Genomic DNA, 24,132 nt, shown 5'->3' on the forward strand with positions numbered 1-24,132 from the left:
GGAACTCCTCAGACCTGCTGCTTAAACTTCCTTGAGATCTTTCAAAGCTGATAAATGCTGCTTGGTCTTCCCTTGCTAATTTCTAAGCGACAATTTAGTTGTACTTGCACAATATCTAAGGAAATCCTGTGCTCACTCTCCAGTTAAACTGCAATAGTAGTTTTGGATTCTGGAAATTGCATGGCTCTGCCTTTCTTTGGCATCTTTTAGTTGCTCTGGGCTGCAGTTTCTACGGCCACTAAACAGGAGTTCAGGATGAAATAATAATGAAAGAGGCAATTTTGTTCAGTGTTTTCTAAACCTAAACAAAAACAAAAACAAATCATATATGTACCATTTCTTTAAGTCAGTCTTCCTTGGAAACTCAGTATGGGAAATGCATTAATGTAGAATTTCACCTGGTAGAAGGAAGGCAGAGGAAAGGCTCTGACCCTTGAGGCAGCTTCTAGAAATGTTCCAGAGCAGTTGAAAACCTTGATATGGTGTGAGACAGTAGAAGCTTGTGGCCAAGTGACCCAGCTGTGGTGGGGCCGTTACTTTATTTATTTAGGCTTTTTAAAATATATACTTTTCATTTATTTTTGAAAGATACATAGATCATACAAAATGTTGCATTAAAAAAATATAGGGGATTCTCATATGCCCCACTCCCCACTCCCCACACCCCCCACATTTCCCACATCAATAATTTATTAATAACTTATTAATAAATAACTTATTAATTGATGTGGGAAATGTGGGGGGTATGGGGAGTGGGGAGTGGTGCATATGGGAATCCCCTATATTTTTTTATGAAGTTATAAGAAGTTATTGATGTGAGAAATTCATTGTGTGATACATTGATTACAACTGATGAACACATTTTGGAGCACTGCTACACAGCCCAGATTATAGTTTACACTCTCTTGTAGTCCATTCGGTAGGTTATGGCAGGATATATAATGTCCTGCATCTGTCCCTGCAGTGTTATTCGGGACAACTCCAAGTCCTGGAAATGCCCCTATATTACACCTCTCTTTCCCTCTCCCTGCCTTCAGGAACTCCAGTGGCCACTGTCTCCACATCAATGATATAATTTCTTCCATTGCTAGAATCACAATAAGTCCATAATAGAATACTAGTAAGTCCACTCTAGTCCATATTTTATTCCCCAACCCTGAGGATTCTGGGATGATGTTGTCTACTCCACCTCTTAACTGAGAGTGGGCTTCAATCCCATGTGGCTGATGGATGGGACTCTCCTGTTTACAGTTGTAGACTCTGTTCCTTGGTACAGTGGTTGTCCATTTGTACCTCCTTGTTAGCTATCCTTGCTGAGTCCAATGAACTGGAGAGTAGGTGCTGCAACTCCACTAAGGCTCAGGGCCCAGCTGGCACATGGACAGCCCTGAGATTCCAGTCTCCTGGATATACACCAACCTTAGTGCCAATCACAGGTTCAATAAAAGGGACAGAAGAGGCATGTGTAGAGAAATCACATCTGAGTCCAACTACGTCTCACTCGGGAGCACAAACTCCACAACTCAGGAGCACAAACTCCACAGTAGTACTGGCAAGGCACCAAATTCTGGAGCCATCTGCTTTGACCATAGGACGTGGGTGTCTCTGTAGCCCTCAGAAGCCCTACTACCTGGGATAGTATCTACTTTGACTGTCTATGCAATCCTGCTGAGATGTGCATAAGTGCTACCCTCTGATGACCTCCTGACTCTTTTCAAAGTCTCTTAGCCATATAAACTTATTTGTCTTTACCATTTCATCCTTTTATTCAAGGTCTTTTTCCAGTTGCATCACCAGCCAGTGTGCTTGTAATCCCTCAGTGCCAGGGAGGCTCATCCCCGGGAGTCATGTCCCACACTGTGGGGAAGGTAATGCATTTATATGCTGAGTTTGGCTTAGGGAGTGGAAGCCATTACTTTAACTCCACAGGCAGTTTGGATTAGTTGAATGCTCTCAGCTTGTTATTATGGGTGTAAAGCTTTCACTTGAGAAGTTCATAACTTAAGAATAGCTTTATATTAGTTGTTTAAGCCTAGAGAAACTGTAAAGCATTGTTGATTTGAACTTTTCTTACAGGTGGGCTTTGAAAATCTGCTTGCAAAATGGGGATAGGCAGAAAGGTTGGCAGATTATTTAGTGTGCACAGTTGGTGTGTGGCACACATGCACCCAATTGTGTATGTTACCTCATATCTGTTTCACCTTTGCCTGCCTTCCACCTCTTCTCCACTATGCAACCAGAGCAACTTGTTAAAATGTTAGTTTGACCAATCATCTAAGGGATTGTACATTCCATGTCCCTTTGTGCTGTTTCCAGTCAAATTCCCAATAATGACTTTTGTCCAATCCATGAGAAGAATTCTTCCTAGGATTTAATTATTAGGTAAAAGGGCTTTGGGCGGTGGATATAGTCATTATGTTTGTGGCTCTTCAAGTCTGGGAGTAAGGGCAGCACCAAGGAAGGGAAGGGTCCCTATCCACCTTGGCTGGCTCTCTCCTGGATCCTGGATTCCACCAATGGCTTTCCTCCCATGGCTTTGGCAAGGAGGCGAGTTTTCTTTATTTTTATTTTTTAAAATTTGAACAAGCACTTATTGACAATATAGTGGCCATTAGACATTCTTTTTGTTCATTTAGTATCAAAACCCTCTTCAAAGAATTCCCGACACTATTGTGTCAGAGTTGGAATGTTGGCCCCGTGGTTAGAGCTCAGTGACTGAGAGATGGGATGGAGGCTGCTGTTGGCTGGCCTGTCCCTGCTCCCCAGCCTGAAGAGGCCCAGGAAATTCTGAGCGATGAGATGATCTGGAATCTTCTTTGCTGATTCCCTGTGGGTCTCATCTCTCCCTGTACATTTGTGCCCAGCACCAGGGGATTCTGCTCCAGGAGGGCGCAGGATTCCTGGGTTGCTCTTCCTTCCTCCACCTCCAAACCCTGCCACATGATTCCCCAGATTCCAAGCCAGAGAGAGATTCCTTCCCCACAGGGTCAGGGAGAAGTGATGAAGAGAACCGTGCTGCTGATCTTTAATTATGCTCCCTGTTGAGGGTCAACCAAAGAAAAGGCTGCACCCAGAGGTGCGTCCTCCCAAGGTTACCTAGGGCTGCAGGAGGCCAGAGGGGACTTTTGTGGCTAGTAGCAATGGAAAGTTGATTTTCCTTACAAAGCAGACTGCTCTTCACTTCTTTTATTGCTAGAATGTGAAGTAAAATCAGCTTTCTGGAGGATTACCATAAAACCTAGCTGATTTCTAGCATCAGTCTGAGCAGACTGTATGAAAAAACAAATTTCTAAGACATTTAATAAGTTTGGCCACCGATTATCATGATGCAGTTGCTGTGGAGCCTAGCCTTATTATCAGGTATGTTGCACAGAGGTTTGAAGGCTCACAGACTCTTTCTCCAGCTAGTCGCCCTGGCATGCATGTAGAAGCCTAACATCTCCTGGCCTGCTGATGCCAGTAATGCCATGTAATGGGAAGAAAAGCCTCTAAGTCAGAAGGATTTCATGACTCCCAGGAGCTTAGTCCACTTTCCAAAATGTTGCCCCCAAATCCACATCCCTGAGAGGAAACATATCTGTTTTGAAAATGCCTCATTCCGAGCAGCGGCAATCCTCCAGGTGCAACGGCAAGAACCAGGAAGGAAGGAGGGCCCAACAGTGGGCTCTTGATACTAATGGCTACACTTTTGAGCCTATGCACCTGCAATAAGAACAAGGCCTAGAGTAGCATTGTGCCTGGGGGTTTCCTCCTGACAGCCTTCATGTTACTCAAATGTGGCCACTCTCACAGCCAAACTCAGCGTGTAGATGTGATGCATTCCCCCCAGCGTGGGACACGACACCCGGGGATGAGCCTCCCTGGCACCGAGGGATCACTACCACATACCAGCTGAAGAAGCAACTAGAAAATGACCTTGAATTAAAGATTCAATGCGGAACAGCAGAATATACCTGTCTACATATAATAACATGACTTCGGGAAGCGGTTTGACCTAATGTAAGGGGGAAATGGAAAGGAGAAATGAGATTATAAGGTTGTGAGTCTCTAAAAAAGAGTCTGGAGGTTGTCAGAAGGAATACCCCTATGTACAACTGAACAGAGTCTAAGAGACAGATAAGGTAGATACAACCCCAGGTATTGGTTCTTTTGAGGGATAAAGAGACCCACGGGTTCTATGGTCATGGCAGAAGGGGTTCACTGCCATGACAGATGGCCCTTCTTTGGAGCTGGTGTTTCTGCGTGATGGAAATGGACTCTGAGGGGATCTCTTTTCACAAGACTTGCATGCTACTTTATTGGAATTGTAGTTGGTGCTGAGTTTAAGATATATGTAGGGGATTTGAATCTCTGGACTGATAATATGACACCCAGGCCCAGAGCCTCAACAGACTTCAGCTCCTACACTTTGACTTATTGGACTTACTCCACTCAGCTAACATGGAGTTGAAGAAGGTCAACCACCACAACATGGAGCCTAGAGTGTCTACAACTAGAAGCGGGAAGAGTGCATCCAGTACCCATGTGGAATCTAAGCCCTCACTTGACATAGGTGTGGAATGGACACAACCAATCCAATGTCCACAGAGGAAATGTGAAATGGGTGTGGGAACGGTAGCCATGGTGGCTGCTGGGTGTGGGGAACGGGAGGAAGAGATGAGATGTGGAGGTGTTTTCGGGACGTGGAGTTGTCCTGGATAGTGCTTCACGGACAATTACGGGACACTGTAGATCCCCCCAGGGCCCACTGGATGGAACGTGAGAGAGTCTGGGCTATGATGTGGACCATTGACTATGGGGTGCAGTGATGCTCAGAGATGAACTTACCAGGTGCAATGGATGTATCACGATGATGGGAGAGAGTGTTGCTGTGGGGGGAGTGGGGGGCGGGGGCGGTGGGGTCGAATGGGACCTCATATATTTTTTTTAATGTAATTAAAAAATAATAATAATAAATAAATATTAAAAAAAAAGAAAAAAAAAAAAAAAAAAAGAAAATGCCTCATTCCAAGAATCGATCGTCTTTGAAGCCCTTTGTTCCTTCTGCCTGAACGTGATGTGGTCCTCAAGAGCACCATCCTCTTCTGCTTTGGTCCCTTTGGTCCCTTGCCTTCCGCCAGCTGGGGTAGATCCAGTCAGAGCCTTCCTCACTGGGAATGCCGTTCCCTCGGGGCAAGCTCTAGTCACTTTCAGTCTGAAATGAGGCACGTAAATGGGGTGGGGACTTGGCGGAGATGACGCTGCATCTCCTACCTCCTAAGGTCCCTTAGGTTCCTGTACTGGATCCCCGTGCTGCTGCCTCAGGTACTGAGGGGGCAACACAGAGAAGAGGAGTGGCTGAGGGCAGCCGGAGTCCCGGGGGCAAGGGGCCTTTCCACGGGGCTCTGAGGTTCCAAGGGGGAAGGTGGGTATTGTCCGGAAAGTGACGGGTCTTGAGAGCTCTCCCCTTGCCCTTTGCAAACGCTGATGCATAAAAGAGCTTAAAGGCATCTGGCCTTCTGAATTTTAGTGAGAGAACAACGGATGGGAGTGGGGGTGTTGGGCATGGGAAGAATATTTTATTTACTTTACGTAATAAAATACACACTTAAATTAATTTGTAAAGTGCATTTTTATCATTACAGAATTATTACTTTTTCACTGTAGAATGCACAGAAAAGTACAAAATATATAATACAAATTCATCGTCTATCTCCCACTGTCATCTTCTGGTGTATTTCGTTCAACCTAATGGATACAAAGTCATATTTCACAATCATACTAGGCACTTGCAGCTTGTACCATGGGCTTTTTTTCTATGCCATTAAAACTTATCAAAAACGTGTTGGGGGGCTACTTTTTTAAGTTTACGTTCAAAACCCAGTGATATGAAAGGGTGCTTGATGAAAAGCCTTACTCCTGGTGTTGCACACCATCTGCACCCCCTCCCCCACCACTGGCACCTTACAGGGCACTTCTTTTATTATTGTCTTCAATTTTGCTTCTCTAGCTTCTTGATGCAGAAACAAATAAAATCTTTTATTTGTAATTCTTCTTTTTTACATCCAAGATGGTATATTAGACCCACCATTCTGCGCTCTGCCTTTTGTCACTCACCACGCTGTCCTGAAGATCCACAAGACTACTTGGAAAGCTAACTCATTCTTCAAAAGCACACGTAGATTTTTTTTTCTTTAGCAATCCAGTTATAGAGATACATTTTGTCTTACAGAAAGGTAGCAAATGAAAATTAATTCTCTTCCCCTCACCCAGTCTCCCACTCCTAGTCTGTTGTCAGTGGTAGCCACTGCTACTATTTTCCTGTGTATTTTCCCAGGATTATTTTTATGCCTATACCCTCAAGTATTTGTATATGTATATACAAACCAACCCTCCCCCCGCTCTTTTAACCTGGCTGTGTCATGTGATATGCCATAATTTCTCAAACCCTTTCTTTAGATTCCCTTCTCTTCGCCTCTCTTCTCTTTTCTCTGCTTCTCTTTGCTTCTCTTCTTTTTTTACTTGTCTAAGCAACAGAAAGGGGAATAATCTCCAATCTAAGTCTTGGTTGGTCTCTTCAGATTGTTTCTGTTCAATAAATTCTGGGAGTGCAGTTCCTGGGTCAGAGGGCATGGATGTTTTTAGACCTTTTGGTACACGCAGCCTTGTTGCTTCCCCAGTAGACTCTATCATCTCTCCTGCCAGCTTCCTGAAGGAAAGTGACAGTCTTGCCATAACAGTGGGACCATGCCAACCCCCAGCCAAGCTAGTGCCTGGACCAGCAAGGAGGCATCAGGTCTAGGGAACTTCTCCTTGTGTTTGAAGGAGTCCTTAGTAGCAACTTCTTAGGAGAGCTTGCTGCCTGGGGCCCAGTTTAGTTGCTTCGCTCCAGCTGTGAGTAAAGGCCTCACTGGACTCGTTCTCCCTCCACGCTGCCAGGTCTGGTGTGAGAGGCACCTCTTGGACTTGGCAGAGCAGACTTTACCTCCAGTGAGAGCCTTATGGTTCTTTTAGGCCACAGCCATTTATTGAGAACATTCTACGTGCCGGGCACTGTTAGGAGCACTCTTCAGGAGTTAACTCACTTTGTCCTCAGAACACCCCTCTGAGTATAACTGCTGTTATCCCCGTTTTATAGGTGAGGGCAGTGCAGCCAGGAAGGTCCAGTGATTTGCTCACGACTGTGCAGTCAGGAAGAGGCAGAACTGGGATTTGATCCTCAGAGCGGGGCTCTGTAATCACTCGGTTTTCCTCCCCCAAAGCAGAGCCCACTGTTTATTTAGGGATTATCCTTAGTGCCTTCTAACCTTCTATCCAGGCAGCATGTCTGCACGCCTCCCCATCATTTACTTTCTAGCTCATTGACTTTCCTGCTCTTTGCTAAGGATTTCTAGCAGGAAGCCTTCAATATCAGACAGAGCTAGTTTTGAATTCTGGCTTTGCCAACTTCCTAACTGTGTGACCTTGGCAAGTGGCATGACCTCTCTGAGACTGTGTCTTATAAAGATGGTAGATAACCTGAAAGTGTGAGGTGTGAAACGTGCAAGGTATGAAACAAAAATTCTCCTCCTTTCCCTCATTACCCTGCTTTCTTCTCTGTTCCCTGTGGATCCTCTTAGTATTGATCCAAATTCTTAAAATTCTAGCCAATTCAGATTTGAGCAGATCAGGAAAAGAAAGCTTATTCCCTGGGTGTTATAATGGTAAAATCACCATTTACTGAGCATCTACCAAGTGCTGGCCCATTTGCTAATGACTTTACATAATAATTGTGAATCCTGGTGACAGCCCCAGACTCTGTCTCCCCAGCTGAGGGACAGATGAGGCTGGGAGGGTGGGCACTTACCTGAGGTCCCTCCTGCAGGTGAACACTATCAAGGTGCTCAGCTCCCCGCCAAGGATGTGGTCAGGATGCCTAAGCAATTCTGGTTAAAGCCTCCTGGGGTTTAGTTTCTCTCCTCCAGTCATGTTCTTCTGTGGCCCTTCTGAGTCTAGAGGGGAAGCCACATCCCACTGACTCCAAGGCTCACTCCTTACGAGGAGCTGAGGATAGAGCCCTTTTGGTGATGACATGAACCTTTGCCGTTGGTGGGTGGGTCTGCTGGTGTGATGCTCATCAAGGTAACAGTGACTGTTTTGCCTACTGCACATATGATACCTGACATCACAGATCCTTGATTACGCCTGTAGAGTTCCAAAATTATATGCCTCAGTGTGCCTGCGATGATCTCAATAGGCTTAGCAGTCTTTTTCCCACAAAGATCATTGAGATCTCTCATGGTGGCCTATTTTCATTACTGCCACACAATCCCCAACCGTCCTGCAAAATCCCTTCCTGTTTTCCAGGCACTGCTTGTCCACATCATTCTAAGGAGAAATGGCCAGCCGTCCCTGAGAGGCAGGGCTCTTCACCGTTGTGTGAGCCGTGGTAACTGTTCTGCCTTTTCTCTCCTTCCCTTCCCCCTCTCCCCACGGCAGGTGCCTGGAGATTTGAGTCAAACATCCGAAGACCAGAGTTTGTCAGACTTTGAAATGTAAGTCCAGGGCGTCTGCTCACAAGGGGATCTTTAGAAATAGGATTTTGTTATTTGGCTTATGTCCCAGACGACTGCAGGGAGAAACAGAAATCACTGTTTAAATCTGCACGATGCTGATTTGGTTATTATAGAGGTGGGAACTTGTTTGCCTGAGTCTAGCCTTCCAGCATATTTTATTTCCCCATTGGGTATTTAAAACACTGTTTTGTTGTTGTTGTTGTTGTTTTATTTTTTACTGGCATTTAAATGATGGGAGATTTTACTTACAAAAATAGAATTCTCTATTTTCTTTGACACTTGGACCCACATCCCTGCATAGCCACAGTCAGCTGGAGCTGAGTAGTAATTGTCTCCTTCAGTTCACCGCAGTCCCCATTTCTCCCTATTGCCTTACCCTGGCCCACTTTGCTCATTTCCTTATCTGTGTGGCCCCTGTAGGCATTTGCATTTACCACCCCTGGGTTATTGGAAACAGCAGTTATTCAATGCCCTAATCTGATTTTTGGTCAGATTTGATTCCATTTTATGCCTCTGCTGAATAACCCTTTAAGGAATTTAGTTGGTCTTCAAACCATCTGTTTCTGATCAGGTTACCTTGGTTTTTGGACAGGTAATTCCTTTGGGCTGGTAAAAAAGGTGGGGTGAGTCCTGGGCTATAGGCCAGGTAGAACGTCCCTCCTCTGTCACTCTGTTGTAGTGAGGGGAAGAAGGCTCAGCTTCCCCCAGAGAAGGGGTCTTCTGGGAAAACCCTCCCTCTGGAGAGGGATGGCGAGGCTTTGGAAAGAACATTTTTATCAGAGCCCAACTGACATGCCTTGAAATCTCAGCTACAGGGCTATATCGGTGTGACCTTGATCAAGCCACGTGACCTTGCTGAGCCTCAGTTTCCTCATTCATAAGGGCCCCGGGCTTGCAGCATTGTGGCAGCGATTAGAATGAGATTGTGAAAACTGTGGAGGGCACCAAGAGAGCACTTAGTGCGGGGGCGGCTGCATGGTGGGGAGGGGCATGGGAGGTTGGTAGGGAAGGAGGTCAAAGTGGATAAGAGGAGAAGGACTAGAACGAAAGGCGAGTCGGCCTCCCAGGGGCTGCGGGTGGGGCGTGCAGCATGAGGAGGATGTCGGATGGCAGCTGGCAGGGGACAGGGCAGGTGGCGAGCTGGGAACAGGGGCGAAACCACCGCGGGAGATCAGAGACGTGGGGAGCAGTCAGTGGGGAGGCATAAGGGTCTCATTTTGAAACCAAGACTTTTCCAAGCACCTACCAGTGGCCAGGAGCTTGGTGGGGATGGAGGAGCCGGCCCTGCCCTCCAGTGGCCTCTGCCTGTCCAGCCCCGTCATTTCTGCCCTGGAGGCATCAGCAGCCTCCCGACCTTTGCTCATCTTCACTGAGGCCATTGGGAAGCAGTGGTGCCACGTCCTCCCCGCAGTGTGGAGACCAGGATCCTTCGTGGGCTTACAGAGAAGGCCCACTCAACTTCGTCCCCGGTCCCCCTCTTTTCTCTAGGAGCCCTGGACAGCCCGGCCCCTCCCCCTCGCCTTGGCTCCTCCCCCTCAGGCTGTTACTTTATTTATTTAACTCTAAGGCACACAGCATTTACTCTGCTAGGCCTGCTGTAGCTCCCTTGGTCCCCACAACAGCCCTCTGAGATAGGTGTTGTTTTATAGATGTTGGGTTCGAGCTGGGACTCACGAAGCCTGGCCCAAACATTGCTTCCTCAAGGAAACCTGTGGTGCCCCCCACTAACCATGCCCCCGTTGCTCACTGGCATCCCGTGTTCCTGGGTGGCACCCACCACTTTGGTAATTAAATCATTTTATGGAGATTTTCCTCCCTCCCCTTTTAAACTCCATGTTCCGTGAGGGTAGGCAGATGCCTGCTTTCTTTATTGCTCCATCTCCAGGACTTAGCGCCTGGCACATAGTAGGTTCTCAACTCCTCATTTAAGAATGAATGAATGAACAAATGGACGCATATCTAGGAGGGAGATGATAAACAATTGATTATGATAGTGTGGGAAATGCTCGGAGAGGGTGAAGCGCTTACCCAGCCTGGGGTGGCCTCCCAGTAGCCCTGGGGCATCGTCCAGCCTTCCCCTGTCCAAGGGGGTTAATGTGAACCAGCTTTGGATACACTCCTGTGCCCCCACTGGCAGGTAAATGAGAGGGACCACTCTGGACCCAAGGTACAATTTGGGGAGCTTTATAGGAGGATTGTCATTAAATATACAAACCAGTTTGATGGCTCAGAATTGCCGTTTGTGTTTTGAGCTTCGGGGATGTGATCGAGAGGGCCTATTTTGCCCCATGAAGGAGGCCACCAACTCAGCTCAGAGCTCGGAAGAAATACTGCTTCGGGAGAGAACCTTTGCCTGAAGAGCTGTTTTCTTGGGGAGAGGCTGTGAGAACGTTGTACTGTGGAATCTTCCATTGTCAATGTCTCAAGGTGTGCTTCAAGCCCAGGAGCCTGGCAAATTTTTATGAGCTGCTCCTCAGCCCTGGACAGCTCTGAGTGGAGGCCAGAGCAGGGACCTTCCAGAATCCTGTAGGACTGTCTTGATAGCTATCGTGATTATCTCAAAGTTTCAGCAGCAGTCACCTTGTCATCTCCACATGGATCCTCCCAGTCCAAAGGCGGTGGCGCATGGGCACACAACAGCTCAGAAGTTTAAGGCATCATGTGAGGCAAAATTGTCACATATCCAAAATTCCACTTGGAAACCACTGAAAGAGTCAAAATGAGAATTTCATGAGATCAGCTAGATCAAAGCATGAAACTGTACGTTATAGGCACTCAGTAAATGTTGTTATATTTGAATTTATATGTGGCTCAATTAGGCTCATACATGTGGCATTTTGGGAAAAGTTGAAAGAAGAGTATCTGGGCCCCAGTGTCCCGGGTTTCCAGTGGCCCTTTTCTGTTGTGTCCCTCTCTGGCTTCCCCCCCTACCAGCTGTCACTCATGTCCAGGGCCTTGGTCTTCTGAGCACTTCTGTGCAGGCTGATCCTAAAGTGGAGCTTGGGGTCTAACATGGGCACAGGCAGGCCAGAAGTGACATCGCTGAGCACAGCAAGAGTTCTGTGGGTGCCATCACACAAGCCTCCGCAGCCTCATGTTGGCTTCCAAGTATGGTCCCTTAGTTTCAGATGAGGAATCCAAGGTTCAGACGAGTTACGGCCAAGGTCACCTAACTGGTAAGAATTGAGAGCAGTGCTTTCCCATTCTAGGGTACAAATATACAAACGGCATGCATGTTTATACATAGACATACATATATATGTATATGCATATATATTTAAAACATATAAATAGTAAAGATCTATAAACTAACTGCCCTTAAAGTTAGGCACTGATGATGAGATTTAACTTGTCCTTTTGTTTCCTACTACTTGTAAATATAGGTAGTAATAAATTGCTTGTGCAGACCTTTTAAAAGAGAAAATTGTGGTTTTGTTTTGGTTTTTGATAGACTGAAGTAACCAGTTTTAATCTCTTTCTCTGGGTCAGATCGAACCGGGCACTAATCAATGTCTGGATCCCCTCGGTGTTCCTCCGGGGCAAGGCAGCGAATGCGTTCCATGTGTACCAGGTGAGTGCCCGGGCACAGGTGGGGTGGAACCACCGCCTGCTTGTTTGCTGTGATGCACTGCCTCTCCTGCAGCTTTCTCCATGGGTTGGTGGAAGGTTCCCACTAGCGCCAGGCCCTCAGTCCATCTGGATGGTTTCAGCAAAGCGCCAGGTGCCTCCCACTGGTCTGTCCTGTATCACTCTGGGGTTGGGGTATGGGCTTCTGTGATTGGCCAGGCTCAGATCAGGTGACCCCACTGGAGCTAGCCTTGGGGTTGACCTCATCTGAGAGTGGGGTCGAGATGGCCACCCCCCGTTGGGACCTGAGGGCCCAGGAGTGTGAGACCTTGGCCTGCTTTGGAGGTGAATTTACGTTTAAATGGGACCCCAGTTTTCCCATCTTTTTTCTGACTTTTTTGGCCTCCTTCAGCGTACTTATTTATCCTTTTTGTCCTTTTTTCTCCTTCTTACATGGACTCTGATGCTCAGCTTTCTGTTTATGTCTGGGAATGTTTTATTTTCGGCACTAACTCTTCCCTGCTTCCAGGTTCTACTTTCTTCTTGTATCACAGGAATTTTCATGAAGTTCTGTTCTTATTCCCTGTGAAAAGACTTGAATTGTGTGGCATGTTTCTTCCCAGGGAAGTGACCCATTGAAGGAGCCTTCTCTACTAATAAGATATTTTCCCCAGAGACTGGGGTGGTGAAAAAGGACAATGGACTTGAAAGTAGAAGGCCTGGTTTGAATCCTGTAACTTTAGGCAAATGTAGTTTCCTTATCAGTAAAAGGGAAATAATGGTAATCCCTACCTCGCAAAACTGTTGTTAGAATTAGGAATACGTGGCAGAGCGCTGGCACTCGATGCTTTCTTTTTGCCTTCCAGATGATTGCCATGTTTGCTCCTTGGTGGCAAGTACTGGTGGTGGGCATGTGTTATACAGGAATGGGTTTGAGCATGTACATGCATGTCTTAAAATTGTACAGACAGATGAGCTAGAGCCTGGCAAATAAGCTTGGATCAGAAAGTCATTTTAGTTTACATGTCCAGCTGGGCAACGTTAGTACTTTAACAAGCATTCGGAGAATCTGAGAGTCCATGAAACTCTCAGCTCTGGTTGAAAAAAGATTTAGATTTGACAGATATTTAAATATCATCTTCTCTTCTTTTCTTTCTCCTTTACCCCAAACCAAAAAAAATAAAATCTGTTATTTGAGTGTCCTTCAAGTTCCACAAGGCGGTCATTAGAAAACCGCACAGTGTTGCCTGGTGGATGAAAAATGTGAAGCAGACAGCTTTATTTTAGAGTGAAATTAAAATGTGCTATCACTTCAGAGGTTTCCTTGACCTTTCATTTTTGCCTTTTTCCCCCTCGCCCCATGAAGTGACTTGGTACTTTTTAGCTTCTGAATGTCAGCTGTGAAATGAGATGGACACAGCAAATGTGCTGTTGCCAGGGAGATTGTTTCCACAGTGCTCCTAATGGCATGAAAGCCACTCACTCCCCGTCCCTCACTGTTTCATCCCTCACTTGTTTCCAGAGCTTTCCTGGGTGTGGTCCAGCTGGTGCACTGAGGACTTGTCCCAGATTTCGGCAAGCAGGCAGCTCCCACACCACCCAGAGCAACTGAAACCATACCTCAGGCTCTCGGAAATCTTTCTTGAACCTGAAGTGCATGAAATAGCACCTCTTGCATGCAGTCGTTTTTCTCTTTTTAGCTAATAATGTTTCTGATTGGTACTTGAGCAAAATCTGAGTATATCATTGGAATCATTTTAGAAAGTCTTTGTTACCGTGTTATTTTTTTTTAGCCATAATGATATTGGATAATAGGTGACTTTTAAAATACGGGTACCATGAGACATGATTTTTCTTAGCTTTTTAAAGAAAATATATTCTATTTAATTTCCCAAAAGAGTTGAGGTAATTTAGAGAAACTCACAAACTAGAATGATAAAATAGAAGTATAAAATATCAGGGCCAGAGAAAATGTAAACTAAGAGAGTTGAAGAGATAAAGTGGAAACTATATATATCTGTTATGAGATTCTACATAGTTCCTCTCTTTAATGTGTGAATTTCTTAAGAGCTTCCTGGCAGGCAATGTGAAAATGGAAATGTGGTCAATAGGGTAATTCTCATTGCTAATGAGGAGAAAATATATTAATTCCTTAAAAGGAGCTGTAAAAGAAATGTCTACCCAGGGCTTTATGATTAAGCAAAGTGACGAATATAGATGATCCCCATTTATATCCCTAAGAAAAATCAGTCAGGTTTCATAAGAACTCCCTCTAAGGAAGCCAAGGGTAGCCCTCAAACCAAGGACACAGCCCTAAAATGAATGTGAGGACAGCAGTTGTGGACAGCCAAGGCAATAGAGGCAGAACATGTAGTTTTCTCAGTAGAGTTACATTGTCCGATATGACAAATGGCTCCGCTAAAATGGAAAAAAATAAATAATTCAGTTCTTCAGTCACACTAGCCACATATCAAGTGCTCAAGAGCCACACTTGGCTAGGGGCTACCATGTTGGGCAGTGTAGATAGGAAATATTTCCATCACTGCAGAAAGTTCTAATGGGTATCACTGCGCTAGAACAATACCTCTCTGAGTGTGGGCAAGCAAGATTATTTAGTTTTATTTTTTTATCTTATTTTTCATATCAGTGTTACAAATTACTTCATTAAGACAAGATAATAACTGTAATAACAATAAACCTGCTTTGGTCCTTGGTTACACTCCCCCTTATTTTTCTTCATTCCTCAGTCTTAGCAAGATTATTTTATGTATGCTTAAGGAAGTTTTAGAGAGATAGCGCTAGGGCATTAATTCACAAATCCTGCAGGGAGGAGGTCGCTCCTTTTTCAGCTCTCTTTTTCCTTGCTTCTCATTACCTGAAGGTCAAAGTCTCAGCGTGTAGCTATTGCACCTCTAGTCCTTTTAGCAAAGACAGAAGAAGGCAACAGGCTTGAGTTTACTCACGTTGTTTTGTTTACATTGTGTTATTTTACATTTGGCTTCTAGTTATAGCATAGGATACTAGTTTTCCATTTACCATGATGATGGACAGTTGCCTTAAGTAAAAAAAAAAAATGAGTCAACATAAAGGAAAATACTAGATAAATGACAGTGAAAACATGAAAAGTTTCAGGACAATGCTATGTGAATGGATATTTGGGAAACCGCTCTAAAGGAACAGATAGGTGTGATAAAAGCATTTGGAGAAGGAATCATAACAATAAACTGCCTCTCACTGCTCCATGTATGTTATGTAAAATAGCTCAATCAGAAAACAGCTCAACAATCCCATGAAATAACAGACTCTCATTACACCCATTTTATAGATGGAGAAATTAAAGCATAGAGAAGCATCTGGTTTGATAACTTGTTTTCCAGCTCAAATAGTCTTTTCTGACAAGGTCTTGGGTGAAAGAGATTCTGTGCTACTGAATGAGGACAGATTTAAGCTCTTTCAAAATCTGAGACACAGCTGGGACAGGTGGCCCTGTTATGGGGAAGTCACCCAGCCTGACTGAGATCTTGCCTGTGTGGATGGTCACCTGCATCCCTGAGATGGTGGGCCAGGGGCACACCAGTGGCCACGCTGGAATGTTCTCTAGAAATAATCGCAGTGCTCCATCAAGTCTTCAAGTCGCAGAGTCAGGCCGAGGTGGTTTAGCTCTGAAAGGTCGTCAGAGCAGGTGCTGGCTCAGGGTGACCCCCTGCTGTGGCTATGGAAGGGTTTAGGGGTGCTGCCTTGGGATATTTCCATTGAGCGATGCTAGGGTGCAGGGAGCCTGCTGGGTGGAACCTCTCAGAACACGGAGAAACCAAGGTCATTTCCTGCTGCCTGCAGTGACGAGGCCCTCCCCGGTTGTACTGTGGATGGCGTCTGCACTCCTATTTTGCACAAAGGATTCCAGCTAGAAGTGCTGACAGGATTGAATGCAAGTTATTAAAAAATGTTTGGATCTTGTAACACTGTGGTCTTCATGCTGTGCTTCTCTGTCCTGAGAGGTGGGCCGAGGTGTGTTCCGGCACTAAAAGTAAGAAATGGCAGCCTTTGCCCAGTTTTCAGAAAAGTAAAGTTGATGTCCGAAGTTTTCCCAATTTTAGGTTTTTCATCCGTGAATCTTTCTGCCACTTCCGGCACCTGCTAATACTTGGCTGCCAGCAGGCCCTAGCCAGAGCAAAATGATTAAGCAAGCAACACCTAATGAAATGAACAATAACTTTAAAATCCCTCAATCTACGACCGTTCCTCCTTAGTCTCTCCCTCCATCCCTCCCTCTCTCTCTCTGTTAACCTGCGGGTTTATTTGTGTGCTTGATTTTTTTGTCACTTCCATATGACATAGTTAAATTCGTTGTTCCCCAAAGCATTCCTAGTTTATCCTTTTTCAAACGTTGGTCTCATTCTTCATATACCCCCTACTTCCAAATGAGTTTGAGAGCCACTGTTTGGGATCCCACTGAAGTGTTCTTAGAGCTCTGCCAGCCCTTTAAAACAGCCTGCTTTTTTTTTCTTAAGCAAACATGACAACCTCTAAATTGGAATTGAAATAATGCAGCATTTCCTGAATCCTTGGGTTGCCTCTTTTTGAAAGCAGCCCTTACTATATGTGCCGTGGGAACTGGTCTTCTCCAGTCACTCTGTGTGGGTTTAAAATCAGCCTTCGTATTTAGCTATGGGAAGCATTGGCTATTTTACAATATTCTATTTGCATTTCACACTAATTAGCCTCTTTTAAGAGGGGGTTGCTTTGTTTCATCCAGGCTGGTTTCTTCTAGAATAAGTCTCAGTTTGGAGGAACGGAGGTACCCCAGGAAGACTGGTCCAATTCTTGAGGTCCCACTACAAAAGGCGTCATGTAGCCTAGATGATTCTTTTTTAAAGGTGTTTCTAGCTGAGCAAGTTTATATATGCAGTGCAGGGAAGAGCCATCATTTTTCCTGTTAATAATAGATCACAGCTCTAGGTAGCTGCATGGGGTTTAGGTGGTTTGGAGGATGGGGATAACTTTGGACTTCAGGCTTTGGGCTTCTCAGCTCTTCCTTTTCATCCTCCCTCCTAAGATGGCTTACCCCTTGGGCCCTCGACTTTTCTTTTACCTACAGCCCCATCTTTCTGCTTGCTTTGTGTGTGTCTCTGCGGACAGGGAGGAATCCATTAAGATGAAATGTGAAGCACAGGTGCAGTAATGCAGGTTATAAGAACCTCAGTTCTAGCGAGTCCCGTCCCAGATTTGGAGGGGAAAGGACAAGTTATGAGGCTGGTGCGACTCTCTTACCCACAGCTGGCCCTTCCCGCTGCACCTGCCATATCTAGGTGGGCAGGACAGCCAACTGGGGCCATGCCAGCCCCTGTGGTTTGGTTTCTGAGTTGTAGTCTGGCGGCCTGGGGCTCCCCTACTGTTTAAGTGAGACCGGGGAGCCTTTGCCTTTGATCTTGCTGCCGCCGCCCTCGAGAATTCTCCTCCCACCAAGTCCAGCACCTCTGAGGAGGACGACACATTGACCTCCAGCTTTTCCTGGAGTGCTCAAGACAAACCCCCAAAAGCAGAAAACAAAAAAGCCCGTTTCCTTCCCTTGGACTTATATCTTATTTTGTCACAGTTTTTATCTTTCCAAACAGGAAGAACTTTTGTTTTCCTTTTCTTCCACAGTATAATTTGTCTAAAGGCTGTATATTGAGGGCTTACTACGTGCCAGGCACGTGCTCGACTCTGCAGCACCAGCGAGGAACAAGCTTGACCTTGAGGGTACCCTCGCCCAGTAGGGGAGTCTGGTGCAGCAGATGGATACTATGCAGTGAGTGCAGTGTCGCTACTGTGTAAGAGGCACGTGGGCTTTACGGGTAGGGGCGTAGTACTGCCTGGCTTGCAGAGTGGCTGTCCCTCGGTGACATCGTGGCGTGTGCAGCCCAGGGCTTGGCGCAAAGCTACTGGGTAGGTGTTACCTTTACTGCTCCTAACAACCGCTTGGCTCGTGATAATTGAGCTGCGAAGAAAGTGTAACAATAATTTCCCATTTAATTGCCTGTCTCTGGGCATCCTCAGGTATTCAACAAACCTTTCTTTAGCACCTGCTTGTGAACCTTGCTCCACATCAGCTGCCATGGGGACTCAAGAAGCAAGTGCCTTAACCTCCCGGTGTCTGAGTTGGGTGGGGTACGGGATGTCCATTCCAGTAGTCGAAATGCAAGAGTGTGGCTGGGAGAGGTTCAGATTCTGGATAGTAGGCACCTGGCCTTTTTTGGCTCCCTTACCTGAAGGAAGATTTCTGGTGGAAGTAGACCTGTTTCCAATGACCTTTTCCTCTCTATTGTTTTATGAGGTTTTATTTTTTATGTTTTTAAAAAGAGACACTTAAGTGTCTTTAATGGCATCCTGTGGAGACAAGTAAAAGGCTAGAGGGGGAACTAAACACCTGGCGGCAGGGCCCCAGGTCAGACAGGACTTCCAGGGGGGCTGGGGACCCAGCCTGGGCCAAAGCTCTAACTTGCTTTGCATGGCCTGGGAGCAGAAAACCCAAGGCTCTGTAGGCTGGCAGCAGGTGTGCCAGGGGCATTCGGGTCAAGGCCTTCGTGCATGGCCTGGGCACCCGGTTGTTCTGCAAGCCCAGGAGAGGGGCAGGACCCCAGCGAGGGCCGCGATGGACTTGCTCATCCACTCAGCCAGATGGTCTTGGAATCAAAGGTAATTTATGAAGACGTGGTCAGCAGTTCCTCCTTGTGCTCCTGCATTTCATACAGACCTAGAACAGGTATGTGTCTGAATGAAGTCTTGTAATTACACAGGAAGGACATGCTGTCCCTCCCTACTCCCCTACCTCACACCCCCACCAAACAGAATAGAAAACTTCAAAAATTTCTAAGATGAATTAATTCAGCCATGAAGGTCTCCTCACAGAAAGGCTGACCTTTGCTTGTCCAGAAGCTGCACAACCCAAGACCCGGTGGCTCTGCCCATCAGACTTTCCACCTTCTAGTGCTGGGCCTGGCCTGGTGTTACTTGCAGCAGGAGGGATGAGGTGTGCAACCTGCCAGGGCCTTATCTCATCCAGGGCATAAAAGGAGGCCTAGAGAGGAGAGCTGGCAGGAGGCAGAGGGACTGTTCTCCCTGGAGAAGCAATGGCACCTCACCTAGGGTGCCACTCAGTGTGCCTGCTTGCCGCTGATCCCTGGCCGGGAACACCCAGTCGTTTCCTTAAGACACCAGAATGGTCTCTTCTCCCCTAGGTGGTAAGGGGCCCTCTTTCATTTCCTTCTCCACGGGGAGGAGCTGGAGGTTGTTGGACCTGACGCAAGATCAGCCCAAGGAGTGCTGGTAGTGGGGCGAGAAGCTTCCTTTCAGAACGTGACTGGAAGCCCTTCTTTTTCTCTCCAAGCTGTCTCCTGCCTTGACGCCTGTTCAGGGACTGCTGCCCAGCTGTTGCAGTTACAGAAAGGTGTTTGGAAGTGGAGCTCTTGTCTTGTCTTCTGGTTTGTAAAACCAAAGCAGCCCCTTGACATTAGCCTGTGGGGAGTTCGAGTGAGTCCACACCCCAGGGAGAAGGCTGCAGGGCCTTGCCAGGTTCTGAACCAGAACAGCAGTGATTCCCCTGCTCTGGAACAGAGGCTCTCTTAGCTTTTCTCGACATTTTCACTCAGATCCACTTGGCACAGAGGCTAATGAAGGCCCAGTCATTTATTCATTCAACAAACATTTCTAGAGCCCCTGTTTGTGTGCCAGGCCCTGAGAGAGAGTAAAGGGGAATGGCATGGGAATGGACCATCCTGCCTGGGGCTCAGGACTTCTCCCGAGTCTCCCTTTCCCTGCTAGTCCATGCAGGCATTTTGCCTACTAGTGCATAGTCTATCCCTGTTTTATCCTAACAACTGATAGATGTATTTTCCCACGCTGACCGACAGTGAAAATGCTCCATGTTTCTTAGGTTTAGCCCAGGCTTTGTGTACCCCATGGCATACCACTTCATGTGCTGAGTCTTGGGCTTTCTGGTCCCGCAAGGGAGATTTGATGAAGCCTCCCCTTTCCAGGCACGCGTGCTTGTTCGGGCAAGTCTGGCCCTCCAGGGCTTCTCACGACTGTTGAAGTGGGCTGGGGCGGGGGCAGGGGCTGAGGACCTCCCTTTGGTTCATCCACAGAGAGGAAGACGCTGGTGGGCCACGTATGAGTGGGGGCCCTCTCGTCCTCCCCCACTCCTCCTAAGCTCTCCCTTGCCACCTCCTCTTGCCCGCTTGCTTTCTCAGGACTCTCCTGGTCTCCTCACTGCCCTTTCCTCTCTCCGCCCTCCTCTGCTCTCTCCCTCTCCTCCCTTTTATTCCTTTCCCTTTTCCTTTCCTATTCCCTGAGTTTCCTCCTCCTCCTCCCCTTCTCAACCTTTCCTCTCTCCTGCTCTGTGTCCTTTCTCCTTTCTCTACTCCGAGCTCGTGGGAGGCAAGGGGGAAGAGACTAAAGTGCATAGGGCACTTCCTTCTCTTGGAAGCCTGAACCACATGCAGGAGTGACAGTCCCGAGCCTGTGGGCCTTCAGCAGAGGCTGTAAATGAGCAGTCCCTGCACACTGGGAACCATTCCCTGGCATGGTTTCTTTATCACTCCTAATAATCATCACCTGCAACATCTTAATGACCAATTATTCTATTACAGATTTAAAATAGCTGTTAATTGGTTGGTGATATTTTTGTTCTTAAGGAGGTAAGGATTTTAAATATTGTTTTTCATCATTTTCCATAAAACCATATGCCAGTGTCCCTGAAATTAATCTGATCAGGAAAGAAAACAGATCTTGAGTCACAACAGAAATCAGAAGTAGGGTGTTCATATCGTCAGTGAGGGTTCTTTGCCAGAAAATTTTTTTCCACGTGGACTGGATAAGAAGGGGGAAAGGAGACCTGCTTTATCTGGTTGTGGTCTTGGAGTTTCTATGCATGGCTTAGTCATCTCTACTGGTTTCCATCCCTGGGTGTTTCTAGACACACCTGATGTCAATTCTGGTCCTGAGAGCTGGGGGCCTCTGTGCAGTCAGCTCAGATACCCCCTTCTCCAAGCAGCTTTCCTGCCAAGAGGTTCTTTCCCCTGGGCTTCCCCCATCATAGCATCTTCACCACTGCAGTAATTGAAACCTGCCTAAACCCCTGTGATGTCTTCCTGCTTGGCTGAGAGCTCCTTCAGAGCAGACTCCAGCACAGTGCCTCAAACATCACGGCTGATCAGTCAAGATTTTGCTTTGGACTTGAACATTACATTGAGATTATTCTTGTATGTGTGTGTGTTGTGTGTCCTCTGGTATAACTCTGTCTTACTTCTCTTCATTCTCCTAGACATCTTGGGCTCTCAGGAAATACCTGCTAGAGGTAGGTGGGCCCTCAGGAGGTCTGGAGGATGTGTTCCAAGAGAAGCATTCCCAGGGAATAAGGCAGGCTACCTAAGGGCAGTGCAGCAGGGCAGAACCCTGAGCTCATAGAGGGGGTATTGGGTGGGACAAAGAGATTCAGAGGGCATTCCCACAACTTCACAGCTTCTCTCCTCTGCAGACTCTGAGCCACCTATGCCCTGGCAGAACTTTTGCTTCAACAGACTGTGACTGAACTCATTTGTTGAGTGCTTGACACATTCATGTCTGGTGAAGAGTAGGTGCTTATTAAACATTTGCTGCTGGAATGAGGAGGACCCTCCCCCACCATGAGGTAAGGTGTTGTTTAGACAACTGGATGATCCCCAGATAGCTCTCCACAGTAAGACTGTCCCTTTGTGTTGTCACTAAATACAGCTTTGATAGCTCAGTAGTTTGATGGCCTCAGAATCCAGAGGTGGTGGGGGTCTGAAGGCGCCAACACACACCAGAATGTGAAACTGATGCTGGATTATTTATCCACAGAAGTAGATCTTGACTGGGAGCAAATTTTCCCACAAGAGTACATTTGTCAGTATTTGGCGACATATCTGGTTGTCTGTCTAGTGAGTAGAGGCCAGGGAGGCTGCTCAATATCCTACAATGCATAGGACAACCTCCCACAGCAAATTGCCCTAAAAGTGAACAGTGATGTAGTCGAGGAAGCCCCGTCTGTAGTAAACAATGTAAGTATCACGTGGTTCGGATGCTGAGTTTCTTGGTCGTTGTGCATGGTCCCTTGTGGGCAGGTTTACCTGGGGAGCTATGTTGTGGTCTACAGGTTAGTGGTAGAGGTTGGATCTGGGCAATGCTGGATGCACCAGTGCTAAGGCACTCTGGATGCAGCCATCTCCTTAGCAGCACCCAGCTCCTGTATTGGGATCCTGATTCACATGCAGGCAGGCCCCTTCTCCTTGGGACAGTGTGGGGGACTAGCTGACTGTCTGCTCTTCTGACTGAGATACGAATTCTTGTTCTTTTCTAAAAGTGTATTAGCAATATTGTAGTTTTATAGAAAAATCATGCATAAAATACAGAGTTCTCATATACTACCCTATTATTAACATCTTGTGTTAGTGTGGTGTATTTGTTACAATTCATGAAAGAGCGTTTTTATAATTGTACTATTAGAGTTCCTTGTTTACATGAGTTCACTGTGTTATACATTCCTATAGTTTCTTCTTAAATTCTTATTCTCGTATACAATCTAAAATTTCCCCTTTTAACCATGTTCAGGTATATTATTCAGTGCTATTACTTACATTCAAAATGTTGTGCTGCCATCACCACCATCCCTTACCAAAACTTTACAATCAAACTAATTTCCCCTGTGATTTCTTCTTTGATCCATTGTTTGAGTGCATTGTTAAATTTCCGCATATTTGTGAATTTTCCAGTTCTTCCTCTGTTACTCCTATCTAGCTTAATTCCATTGTAGTTGAAGATATATTGTGTGACTTAAATATTTTTAAATTTATTGAGACTTGTTTTTTGACCTAATATATGGTTTATCCTGGAGAATGATCCATCCATGTGGATGTGAATTCTTCTGTTGGGTGAGGTGTTCTATGTATATTTGTTAGGTCTTGCTGGTTTATAGTATCATTCAAGTCTTCTGTTTCCTTACTGATCTTCTGTCTAGATGATCTATCCATTAATGAAAGTAGTATTTTGAAGTCTCCAACTTATTAATGTAGAACCATCTATATCTACCTTTAAATCTGTCTGGATTGGCTTCATATATTTTGGGCCTCTGTTGTTATGTGTATATATATTATAATTGTTATGTCTTCTTGTTGAACTGACCCCTTTATCACCAGTGTATAATGACCTTGTTTGGCCTTTGTAACAATTTTTGACTTACAGTCTATTATATCTGTTATAAATATAGCTACCCTAACTCTTTTGGTTACTATTTTCATGATATGTTTTTCCCCATCCTTTCACTTTTAACCTCCTTGTTTCTTTTAATTTTAGTTGAGTCTGTTGTAAACTCATATATGTTGGATCATGCTTTTTTATCCATTCTGCAGTTCTGCCTTTTGACTGGATAATTTAATCCATTTACATTTAAAGTAACTACTAATAATGCAGGACTTTCTTCTGTCATTTTGCTATTTGGTCTTTGTAAGACTTATACCTTTTTCCCCCTCAATTCTTCCATGAATACCTACTTTCTTATTTGATTTTTTGTGCTGTACCATTTTGAGTAACTTCTCATTTCTTTTTCATATACTTTTCTTATAGTTTCTTTGTGGTTCCCTTGGCACTTAAATTTAACGTCCTAAATCTGTATCATATTTGATTTGATAACCAACCTAACTTCAATAGCAAAGACATACAATGTTCTTTTACTACATGTCCTCCAACCTTTTTGTTGTACCTATTACAAATTATATCCTTGTACATTGTATGCACAAAACCATAGATTTAACATTTCTTTTTATGCATCTGCATTTTAGAACCTATGAAAAATAAAAAGTTGTGTAACATACCAAAGTTACAGTACAATAGTACTGGCATTTATAATTATTCATATGGTTACTGGAGGTCTTTATTTCTTTGTACTTCTTCAATCCACTTTCTAGTATCCTTTTCTTCATTCTGAAGAACTTCCTAGTAAGGTCTAGTGAGGATGAACTCCCACTGCTTTTGT

The 24,132-nt window shown here is 45.6% G+C and overlaps 1 protein-coding gene across 3 annotated transcripts in view; it reads left to right on the forward strand.

Moving 5' to 3' along the window:
* SNX29 (sorting nexin 29) overlaps positions 1-24,132 on the forward strand; it is a 627,210-nt gene that overhangs the window by 454,973 nt on the left and 148,105 nt on the right. For all 3 annotated transcript variants that reach the window (XM_058286440.2, XM_058286438.2, XM_071211343.1), the window contains 2 exons: positions 8,458-8,513; positions 12,024-12,105. In XM_058286440.2, the coding sequence (XP_058142423.1) occupies positions 8,458-8,513; positions 12,024-12,105 (138 nt within the window). The remainder of the gene's footprint in view (positions 1-8,457; positions 8,514-12,023; positions 12,106-24,132) is intronic.

Source organism: Dasypus novemcinctus, chromosome 23, assembly GCF_030445035.2.
Source record: "Dasypus novemcinctus isolate mDasNov1 chromosome 23, mDasNov1.1.hap2, whole genome shotgun sequence".
In the NCBI taxonomy this organism is placed as follows: domain Eukaryota; kingdom Metazoa; phylum Chordata; class Mammalia; order Cingulata; family Dasypodidae; genus Dasypus; species Dasypus novemcinctus.